This window comes from Lutjanus erythropterus, chromosome 14 (assembly GCF_056507025.1).
Source record: "Lutjanus erythropterus isolate fLutEry1 chromosome 14, fLutEry1.hap2, whole genome shotgun sequence".
NCBI lineage: Eukaryota > Metazoa > Chordata > Actinopteri > Lutjaniformes > Lutjanidae > Lutjanus > Lutjanus erythropterus.
The window spans coordinates 9,354,836-9,366,381 of NC_139330.1; the positions used below are offsets into that span (position 1 = coordinate 9,354,836).

General features: G+C 40.8%; 1 protein-coding gene across 1 annotated transcript in view; it reads left to right on the forward strand.

Moving 5' to 3' along the window:
* The window catches only part of tasp1 (taspase, threonine aspartase, 1), a 29,478-nt gene extending 18,787 nt beyond the window's left edge, over positions 1–10,691 (forward strand). The window contains exons 13-14 of the mRNA XM_084736340.1: positions 185–258; positions 8,572–10,691. Coding sequence (XP_084592466.1) covers positions 185–258; positions 8,572–8,664 — 167 coding nt within the window. The 3' untranslated portion in view covers positions 8,665–10,691. The remainder of the gene's footprint in view (positions 1–184; positions 259–8,571) is intronic.
* Positions 10,692–11,546: the final 855 nt, after the last annotated feature.

Here is an 11,546-nt window from a genome sequence, read left to right on the forward strand (position 1 = left end):
TGCCAATTTTTTTTCCTCTGGCAGACGGAAATACTGTTGATTTTTGCTCAATTTAGTCACTTTAACAACGGTCTGTTCACTCCGTCCAGATGCTCTTTGTATTTATGGTATTATCTTTACATACATGTGTTGATTTTCCCCTGTTCACTCTGTAATTTACCTCTTTATCTGTTTATTTTCACAGTGGAGTTCCTATGGAGTCACACCACAGAGAGCATGTGTGTTGGCTACATGTCTGCCCAAGATAGCAAAGCAAAGGTGAGTTTCCCAGTCAGCTTGACAAAGCAGAATGTCTTGGCATGAGTTTCAAACACACCTACATTTGGTTATATAGAAATGTAACAATCTTTATTACATTAACAAAACTTTAAGACAGTACAGGCATGGATGCAGGTTCATAAACTCTTGCTTCTCTGACCAGTGACACTTTCTTTAAATTTAATCAGATCTTTTTGTGTTTTATTGTATTATGTAAATGAATTAGTTAACTAGAAAAAAAAAAATTGAAAACATTCATCCCTCTTAATTTGTTGTATTAGGACTCATGATGATATATTGATCGGCGCATCTGTCTCAGGCCATAAATATCCTTTTTATCTGGTCCAGTATCAAAACAGTGGCTGACACACTGTCCATTTGATATATGAATGAAGAATATCACTTGTAATTTTTGTACTTTCTCAACATTACCAGTAAACTGAGAGGAACCTCTGGGATTCAGGGAGACACACTGGGCACAGTTTAAAAAAAGAGTTTACTTTATTAATCTGAGTGCCTTTGTTTCTCCTCTGCACCTAGTAAACCTCAGAGGCAGCAATTAAGATCACACCAAACAGGACTTCGACTTCGTTTCTCTGCTCCTCTTCCTGCTCCTCATCACCCCCCTCGATGAAATATGAAAATCTGCCCATCCACAATTTTCATCAGAAATAGCATCAGTGCTGTTGGTGGTTGTACTTTTTGAAATTATAAATTTATTCCATATATTTTTCAGTTGTATCTACAGAGAGGGAGAAAGACAGGCAGGCAAGACAGACAGTAAGGAAGTAGCATGTTTTTTCATCGAAGACCACATGAAAAGCTTTTAATTCATGCGGTGATTATAAAGATGAGCTCTACGTGTGCTTAAAAAACAGCAGAGGACTTGTTTCACGTGTTGACTGGCGCTGAGTGTCTCTGTTATAATGCACAGGTCCACGCCATCTCTAACTGGTCCCTCTCCTCATTCCCAACCAGTACAAAAGTACAGAATCCCTCTCTGACTTCCTTCCTGCAAACACTGAAGGTTTTGTGGAAGGTACAATCAAGCTGAACCCCAGGTCCCTGCGGTTGTAGGCAAGAATTTTGCCCCTGCACCACCTGAGCTTGGTATGCAGTCGGCTGGTGACCTTGGCTTTAGCATCATGGAACTGAAGATTGTTGCAGAACTCTTAAAGTAGACATCACAGTTTCAACTTTACAGACGACTCTATCATGAGTGTTAGAAGCTGGGTCTGTGATCCTCCTCCAGGAGCAAAACTCTGAAGAACATAAATTGTGTGACTTGAATCAGTCAGTGGGTCGTCTTAAGCAACAGGACTTAATGCTGTGGTCTCCTGGCTCTAAATGGGGTCTCAGCTCAGACTGATTTGTTTGGCTAATGTATCTCTGTCACTCTGTATAAAGAGAGGGCACTGTTGTTCAAGCCTGGTTCAGATTTCAAAGTGTTTGCCCTCCGTGCCGCCTCCCCACCCCCTCTACCCTGTCCCTGTTCCCTGTCTCTTGGTCTGTCTCTCTCCTCACTCCCCGTCTCTGGCCCTACCTGGTCCTAAAGTACCATAAACTGTACTGAAAGTCACGCACCGCTGGGGATATCAGTATCAATCTGCATATTTGTCAGATGTGCTCTGTGTATTGGGCTTTGTGGTGGAATGTGAGCATGCAAGCTCCCCTTTCACGCCTGTGCCAACGTAAAGAGGTGAGCAGAGCACAGGGAACAGTGAACTGTGTGCAGTTCAGGGGCACTTTCGATCTTTAAACTTTGCTTTTGTTTGGAAGTTTTTGTTTTGTTTACATTGTTACAGTGTACCTATAGTTTAAGGTAGGGCTGGGCGATATGGCTTATAAAAAACATCTCAGTGTCGAAATTGAGTTATATGTTTTCTTTTTTTTTTTTTTTAGAAATTTCCTTTTTATTCAAGTAAAAAGTCAGCAGGTGCAAAATATCTCACATTATAGACTTAATATGTAGACAAACAGATTAATAAAAGAAACAAATTTGTGTGTAGAAGCTCTCCATCGTTTCCAAAAGTTTTGAATCTGAAAGCAAAAGTTGTTGTGTTGGCATCTTACCCGAGTATAACACCCGAAAACAAAAGTTAATCTTGATTTGTCATTTTTTTCCATGCTGTCTCCGATTGTCTTCCAGTAGCTGTGACTTTCCCAAAACATGTCTATTGGTAATTTCACAATATATTAACCCAGTGAGATGTTTGATAAATAATCATAAGTAAAGTGGATATAATGGCTAAGTGGGCAAAACAAATAACTGAACAGCTTGAGCAATCTGGTAAGAAAATTACATCACTTTACTATAATGCAGCCTTAAAAACCAGGAAAATGCAGCACTTGTGCCATATCACATTATACCAAATCCAAAATCTAAGACCATATCTAGTTTCATGTCATGATATTGATATTATATCGGTATATTACATAAAATTCTCTACAGTGTCCTTACTGTCTTAAAACTACTTTCTGATGAACTTCAGTGAACCAGGTGCCTTATAATCATTTAATTAATTTAGGCATGTGAAATGTTCTTTATAAAGTTAATGTGGTCACTGGGTGCAGAGCTGGGAATATCATCTGTCAGTAGTGGTTTCTAGATCTTCTGGGAGTTGGTATCCAACTTCCACTCGTCGGGGCATTGGTGACACAGTGATATTGGAGAGTGCAACCAAGAACACAGCTGCTCCAGTAAACCTCACACGGCTCCCCTGAGCAGCTAGCTGTGGGGCCGAGGCTTCAGAGCTCCCATGTGCCTCCGTTGCTCTCACCATCTGCATACCAGAGGAGCTGGCTGTTCTGTCCTTCATGGCTCCACGCTGGGTGCAAAACAAGGTTTCACCCGATGCTTCCCAGCTGGGCCCGGAGTTACCCACCCGCTCGCTGCCAACATATTGACGATTGAGGGTCTGCCACACGGAGCATCTGTTTTCTCACGCGCCCAGATAGAACAAGGAGAGAAAGGCACCCACAGTGAAGCTTAGCAAAATACTGTTGCGGACAGGGCTCAGCAACAAAACAGATTTTAACCACCCAAAAAAATCAATAGCAGTTTGAGTGTACACTATATTAGGAATGTTTTCACAGCTTGACATTGCTGTCAGACAAATTTTCCAATGAGAAACTACTGTTATACAAGCCAAATATTTCTCTCTCCAAACCAACCAAACTCCACAGGCGAAAAAAAACAGTAATTTTACTTTGCAGAGCACAGGATTAACTGGTCTACGACAACCTGTCTGCTAGTTTGATTGTTATTGTGTAACTTCTACGTTAGTTTGGATTAACCAAAGTCACACAGTAACACAAACAAACTAACTAAGCAGCAGTAGACCGGCAACTCCCGTGTTCTGCAAGGCAAAATTTTTTTTAGGTGGCCCTTTTTCTTACGTGGCTAAAATCCCTTTTGTGGCTGACCCGGACCACAGCAGATCACTACTTAGCTTCCATGCTGGTGCTCCTCTCTGCTTCTAAAAACGGGGACGTACCGATTGACATCAACTGCAGCTAACAGACTGAGTATGGAAAAGTACCGCATACATCTTCACTTCAAATAATGCAGACAAATACCCTTTAACTTCAGTCCTCCTGAAAAGTGTTTGTCGTCCTGCCTTCTCGCACCGTAGCACGGGGAGAGGATTTAGATTTTATTTCAAACATGCGAAGAGAAATAAATGGAATATAGAAAAATAAAATAAGCCCAAACAAAAGTAACAATTGAACTCAACAGCAAGCGTTTAGTAGAAATAAATAATTCATATCCTAAAGTGGTAGAAAAAGTGCTTCCGTAATCTCACTTTTCACCCCAATTTTCACCAAACACAACTCAATCAAAAAGCGACAGCAGGACGGGCATCCATGACGGTGTTGTCATAACTTCTTGCTGAAGAAAACTTGATAAGAACTAGTGTTTCCATTGCGCTTTAAATAGCTTACTTGAATAATTCATCCTGATTTGAGCACAGGCACATTTTGAGTTGCATATAAAGCCAGAGCCATCCACAACCTCAGCTGCTATTCCACAGACATTCCTCCCATTCCTATTAGCATCCCACTGGGCGTTTCTAACCAGCCAGTCAGAGTCCATCTTCCACTGCTTTTCTGTGATAAGGGCATGAAAGGGCTGATACACAGTAGCAGGAGTATTTAGGACAGAGGTCAGACTGGATTTATATTGTAGTCTCCTTCTCTTTCACAGTGTCTCACTCCTCAGATCTGGACTTGTATATTTTGTCTGACAAATGGCAGTTTGTTAAACCCAGGAGAACAGTGAAGCACGCTATAGCTCAATCCAAAATGTGTTGGATGTCAGGCCAGTTCTCAGACACTCTGCTGGCAGCTCCTCTGTTTTTTTTTTCCTTACTTTTCGATCAGATGTTGTTTCTGGGGAAAGTTGAGTCTGTATCCTAATCCTTTTGACATTAGACTGTAAAATAGCTATAAAGGAGCAGTGCTGCGCGGGGAGAGCATCTGGTTTTATTCAAACGCTCACCTGTGTTTGCACTGGACAGGACATCAGAACATCGAGCCGTGTTTTACAGAGCTGCACAAAGCTACGCGGACAGGCCAGTGGCGGCGCTTCTGAAACAGTTAGACTATTGTTTTATTGTTTCTCATGATTGGACAGATGAAAGAGGAGTGTAGGATCCACAGCACCACCACCATGGCTCAGTTCCCTCCTCCTGGACATCATTACCACTATAAAGCTTTTGCTGCTCAAATTGTGTAAGGCCAGAGAAAATCAAAAGGGCATGCAATTCAGGCCTCCTGGTTATTGTCTGCTTTGTGTATTACATGACAACTGTCTTTTATTATGGCGCATTTTGGTTTTATTTTCCATCTTGCAAGGAGAATAAATAGCATATGATTGTTTTTTTTTATTTTGAAAGAAAAGAATGTGAAAACCACAACACAAAAACAGCGGCATAGTCATAGAGCTAAATTTATCTGTTGGCCTACACTGTGGTGTTAATGTGCGGCTTCTTTAGCTCCTAAACGCATTCATATCACCAAAGAATGTTGTTTTTCCCCGGCAGATACAATGGAACTGTGTTTTTGACATTATGTTTTGACTCAGCCGTACTCCTGTCATGTGGTCACTTCAGTCACTGAGTATCAAGCTGACAACGGGCTCACTGTAGGTTTTTGTGCGTGTCAATTTTTTTCCGCCTATTTAGCCCAGCTATTGTATAATTCTACATTTGTTTGCTTTCATCCCTGGCGACTTTATAAGTAGTTTCCGCTGCTTCTGTAAACATGGATTCCACCGCAAGAATTCATCAAACATGTAAACTGGACAAACTAATTTGAGAAACTAAAATCAGAGAGTTTTGGGATCAAAATTGATTAATCGATTAATCATTGCAGCTCTATTTGATACTGTACTGTATTATATTGCTAATGGAGCTGAATCACCAGACGATTTAAAAGCTTCTCTTATTGTGAATCAAATACCTGCAGCAGACTAATAATTAAACTATAAAAGCAGAGTGGCGGTGGTAAACGTTGGCACGACATAGACACAAAAACTGTGAATGTGAATTCGTAATTTAGTGTTTACACATAAGGCTGCAGCATTGTTGGTCTGGCGCTAACCAGACTTGATGTCACAGACGTGTTAGGACATCTGTTGTGTGACTTCTGAGCCTGAAACGCTTCTCGTCCTCACCACTGTGTCCCTGTAACCTGAACTTAAGAAGCTGCTCCTTAGCTTGTGAAAAGCACGCATGCTCTTAGCACGGCGGTGGTGTAATTACTCACTTGTTTGCTTTAGAGAGCCTCTTACTCTTCCCGCTTACTCACTCATGTTGTCCATTCTGCCAGACTGAAGTAAAAATTAAGGGCTTAACATATGAAGCAAGGTTTTATGTAGGGGTGAGGGTCAGGACACATTGGTGTCATTGTCAGACATGTGTTTCTTGCAAAATATATGAAGTCATACAGCTAGCCACTTAATTGTGCCCAGTAGTGTATTTTCAGCTGTGTACTCAATGTGGTAGGGATTTAAAAGAACATTGCAAAGCTCTTTCCCTCTGACATGCAGACATCAAAAGGAGAACATTTAGCATGTCACCATTAGTTGATTATGACTCAGCTATGCACCTTCACTCAAAACAGTTTAAACTAGTAGGCCTCTCTTTAACCTCATTTTTAGAAGATGAAGGGGAGAAGATGAACCCAGTGAAAGGAGTCCTGGAGACATAATAGCCCCTGAGAGTGTTGCCATGTGTGCATGGCCTTGTCTGGCTGTTGTCCCATTGTAGTGACAGTTGCCCTCGGGGTGCCAGGGGCCGTAGTCCAAGCCTACACAAAAAAGAAGTCCAGTAGAGACGAAGGCGCCTGCGACTTGAGGAGTGATGTCAGGCCAATTCAGCGGCCTGGTCAATAAGTGGATGGACTCTTTCCCCTCCAAGGCTGGAGCCAGTGTTACCCTCTGTGGAGGGAGAGAGAGACAGGAAGGAGGATGACAGCCGTTATTGGCACAGAGAGAGTCGGTCACCTTTGATCCCCTGGTTGAAGTATCACTCCTGTCTTCACAGCTGTGTTTGCCCCTTCCCTCCTCCTCTGTGTCTCTGCTCAAACACAAAACACTAGCAGTCTGTTCCCTTTATCTACTTACCCTGTCTCTCTATAAATACTCACATGGCATCTTCGGCCTTCAGGGGTACGTGCTCATGATGCAACAGTAGTGACCCTATGTGTGTTCTTAAGCACTGAAATTTCTTGTTGCACTGTAGTTATCACCCTCATCTGTTACACTGAGTTATTAAAATTATATTTAAATGGTTTTAACACTAAATCCACACTTATCAATCTGAGGAGCTGAGCGTTGTCAAGGCACAATGGCTCCGGGTATAGTCTGGTACTGCATCACCTTGCCATCAGACAGCCTTTTCCATTGGAAACCTGCCATTATGTAAGCCAAATATCACTCTCTCCAAAGCCACCACACCCCTTAAGGAAAAACAGCAATTTTACCCCAGAGAGCAATGGAGCCACTGGTCTGCCACTGCTTCGATCTGATAGCTACTTTATATTGTTGTGTAACTTTGGTGTTTTAAAATTTTTGTTGAGATTCACCAAAATTACATACTAATACAAACAAAGTATCTGATCGAGGCAGTGGTAGACCAACAACTCCTATGTTCTACAGGGTCAAATTACTGTTTTTGTTAAAAGGAGTCTGGTTAGTTTTTAGAGAGCGATATTTGTTTTATAGAACTGTGGTTTCCCGTCAGAAAAGGCTGTCTGACGGCAAGGTAAAGCGGTGACAGTGTTCTTAATATAGTGTACACGTAAACTGAACCTCATGCAACCTCAGTTCAAATAATACAAACCATCACTTAAACCACTGGCAACAAAATAGAAATCTGAATGAGGTTTATTGGGAGGAAGAGGCTGTCTGACCACAGCCTAAAGAGTGGGTTGTTGGGACTTTCTGTACTGGTCATGTTTGAGCATTCAGTTGTTCATGACTGTTCCTGGCTCCAGAACACTTTAGACCAAAAATTAATGTTTGACTTTGTAGCTGTGCTGTCAGATCTTCCTCGAGGGGTATGCTAGCACAAGGAAGTTCAGTTTTAGAACAGCTAAATTTAAAGAGTAACAGTAGGAGTGTAGGGCTGGGTTAAGCTAATATTAGCAAGAAAAAACATGGCCTCTTCGATCATGTCAATGAGAGCACAATGTTGGCACAGCGAGGGTCCAAATGCAAAGGCCTGCAGCAAAATGGGTCCAGTGAAAATGCTGACACTAAAGCTAAACCTGGTTCAACTTTTAACAAAATTTAAGGTAACATCATGAGAATGATTTTTCCCAGAAAAATTACGTCCCCATTATCAACTAAATTAATTAACAACTTTGTGCCTTTTCTCCTAATGTTACTGCTGCTGCTCCACCCAGATGCCAAACTCTCTGTTTTTACTATGCAAAGCACCAGCAGCATTAGATTAGCTTTCAGTTTACATCTTCAGTGAACATGCTTCTTTCTTCTGTCTTCTGTGTAGATCATTTCTTCAAGGAGGTAGGCTCTGAGGAATCAGAAAGCGATATGTTGTTGTGTATAGGTGCTGTCTTTGCGACCGAGGCAGAAACAATAACACCACTTGAAAATGCTTGGGGGAGAGCTGAAAAGTTTACTCTTTCCACTTTAATTCTTGCTCCACTTATGGAAATTTTTACAGGAATCTAAGAACTCAACACCCTGTCAGCATTTCCTTTTCCCCATGTAGCCCTGCTTCAGTGTGTGTATCTTTCCTTCGATGATTTTCTCATCGCGTCTGTTTGTTCTTTTGTTGCCTGCAGACACACATATCCAGATTACCACCCGGTACTGTTCCTGGACAGTGTTTGGCCATCGAGGGAGGTGTGTGTCGACTGATGAGCGTAGTGGAGTGAGAGCCGCCTTCGTCCTCCTTCTGGGCTTCTTTAGCAATACTCTGATATGAACCCCTCCACCAAAATACACACACACACACACACACACACACACACACACACACACACACACACACACACACACACACACTCTACACACACCTTCCCACCACCTTTGTGATGCCAGAAGTAATAAGCTTTAGCTGTTTTAACAGGTGCCCAGGAAGGAGGGAGGGGTGTTAGCTTCTACTTAGTGCACTTACAGGACTTCCCTTTGCCACTGTCTGCCTCCAGCATGTACTCTATGCCAATTTACCCCCCCAAGCTCTCCAGTGTCACCTGGATTAGACTTGATGCACCATTGCCTTGATGTACCATTTATTCTTTGTTACTCTTTTCCAACTAAAAGTGGCGTACTTCCTTTTGTATATAAGCTATGATTTAGGAAAACAGGGTGGATGTTCATGTCGTTTTGTATCGTTGAACAGATGTGACTATTTTCGAAACGTTTAGGAATTTTAAATGCAAGACCTTATTTTGTTCTTGAAATACTTTTCGAGTTTAAAAAGATGTCAGATTGCACCTTGTGGAATGCCTGCTACTCAAGATAATTGTTACGAATGAAGCATTTATAGCTGTGAGAGTTGAACAGTGATGATAAAAGCTATTTACAGTGTTAACACATACAGATCAACGTTCATGTACTCGTGCACACATATTGTTATTAATCCTCCAGCATACTGTATAATGTAGCATAATGTGCATCTTAGATCATGATGAATTTTATAATCATTTCAGCCATAGAAATGCTTTGCTTTTGATTGTTTTAAAATGTGAATACATAGCTATTGCATGTACAAAATCTACAGTAAGCCACTTTGTCTGACAGAGGTAGAGTTGATCAGTAGAGGGTATGCACTGATGTCACTTTCCCACCAGGGTACACTCCCTCAGTCTGACAGAGTGGCAAAACATTCTGCAACATGGCTGCATTTAGGAGGGGAAACTGCAAAACCAGGAGTAAAACAGTTGATTATCTGTGTAAATTAAAGTGACTCGACAGTGATCCTCACAACTTACCAAAGGACAAAATTGTAACCCTAAGTTAAATATTGTATCGACTAATATTACTCAATCAATGCTGCTGCATGCAAACATGTCTCCAGTAATTAATGAAAATATAAAGATCTGTACAGTCCTGTCTACATCTAAACAGAATATCCGGTGGTGTCCTTGTCACTTTAATTTCACCAACAAATCCTGTCTTGGAGTAACATTATGACCAGGAGTCAAAGCTTTTGTATGCCTTTTTTGCTTTCTGTATTTACCCAGCATCAAAATCTGGCATATATAAATGTCAGGAAACCAGACTTCTAGCCACATCACAATGTCGATGAACCGCTGTGCCTTTGTTAAGTTGTAAGCATCACTTTGGAGTCCAGCTGCCTTTAATTTAAGCAGATAATTGTTTGTTTGACTCCTGGTTTCACAGTTTTCCCTACTAAAGGCAGCCTTTTTGCAGGATGTTTTGCCACTCAGTCCCACTCAGGGGGTGTGTCCCGGTGGGAAAGTGACGTCAGCACCTACCCTCTATAAGCAGGAAGCTATGCACTTCCAGAGTGATGCTGATACATATATAGTGCTCAGGTAGCAGCATTTGACCCCTCCGCCAAACATGACTGTTAGTCCTCATTTAAAAATCACAATTTATATTTCTATAGTCACATTGACAGAGACGTGTATTTTCTTGCTGAAAAAAAGGACAGCTAAAAACTCATTTGTATGCATCAAGCCCCTGAAATGGTGCTGTTAAGAAATGTACTTGAAAGAGTCTAAATTGAGAATTCTGTTGGGATAATCAGTTTCTCTGGTTTTACTGTTTCACTCAGTTACTACTAAGAATTCCAGTCTCAACAAAACCATAACAGAGGTTGTTTATTCTTTACTTGAAATTGCATCTAATATAAAATGGTATAAGCTATTGAAATGGTAATATGTGCACAGCTCTCCACAGTGCTCAAAAAGTAAATAAAATCTATGTTGCTACATTTCTGCATCTATCTTTGGTCTGTTTAACTTTTTTTTTTTTTTTTTCAGAAAAAGACATACATTGCTAACAGCCCTAACAGACAGCATAAATATCATCATCTGAACTGTGGACAGCCAAAAATGTATAGTCTGGGAATAAATTACATGCTGGACGGTAACTGGAGTGGGAAAAGAATTCTGCAGACAGGCTTGTGAGCGTGCTGAAGCATTTCAACATGAGAGAGGAAATATTGAAGTCTGTGTTTGTCAAGGAATCTTGATGACTGTTAAATTTGTGTTCTGTGCGATCCTCCCACACAGTCAAACAAACACACAAGATGTTCCCTTTCTGAGCCACTGTTTGTTTTTTTTGACACTTCAGCTTTTCTTCATATTTGAAAAGCGTGGATTACGCAACCAAAATTTTCCATTTTCCTGTGTTTCTCAATTTCTCCATTGGGTTTTTTTGGTCGCACTTTATTCTACAAACCTAATAATATCTAACAAATCATTCTTTGTATCAAATCAGACAAAAACTAGAAATAATGTTTCACATTTGACAGTATTACCCTTATTAGACTTTATTTGCAAGGGTAGATTTGCAGTTATGTTGTAATGTGTCCGAAATTACCCTCTAAGTTTAGTAAGAGGCAACAGGAAACATTGCACTTTAGTTTACAGTACAGTTGTCTTGACGTATCCAAAATTAAATTCTAGTAGAGTCTAATAAATGGTCTAATACAGAACATAGTTTTTTTTTAATTTAATGCAAAGTACAGCTTGTCTTATTAGCGTACTGTAAAATAAAATGCGACCTTTTTTTTCTGCGTTGTGTTGATTTGATTCCTCATGAATATATGTTTGTGGAGGACGTT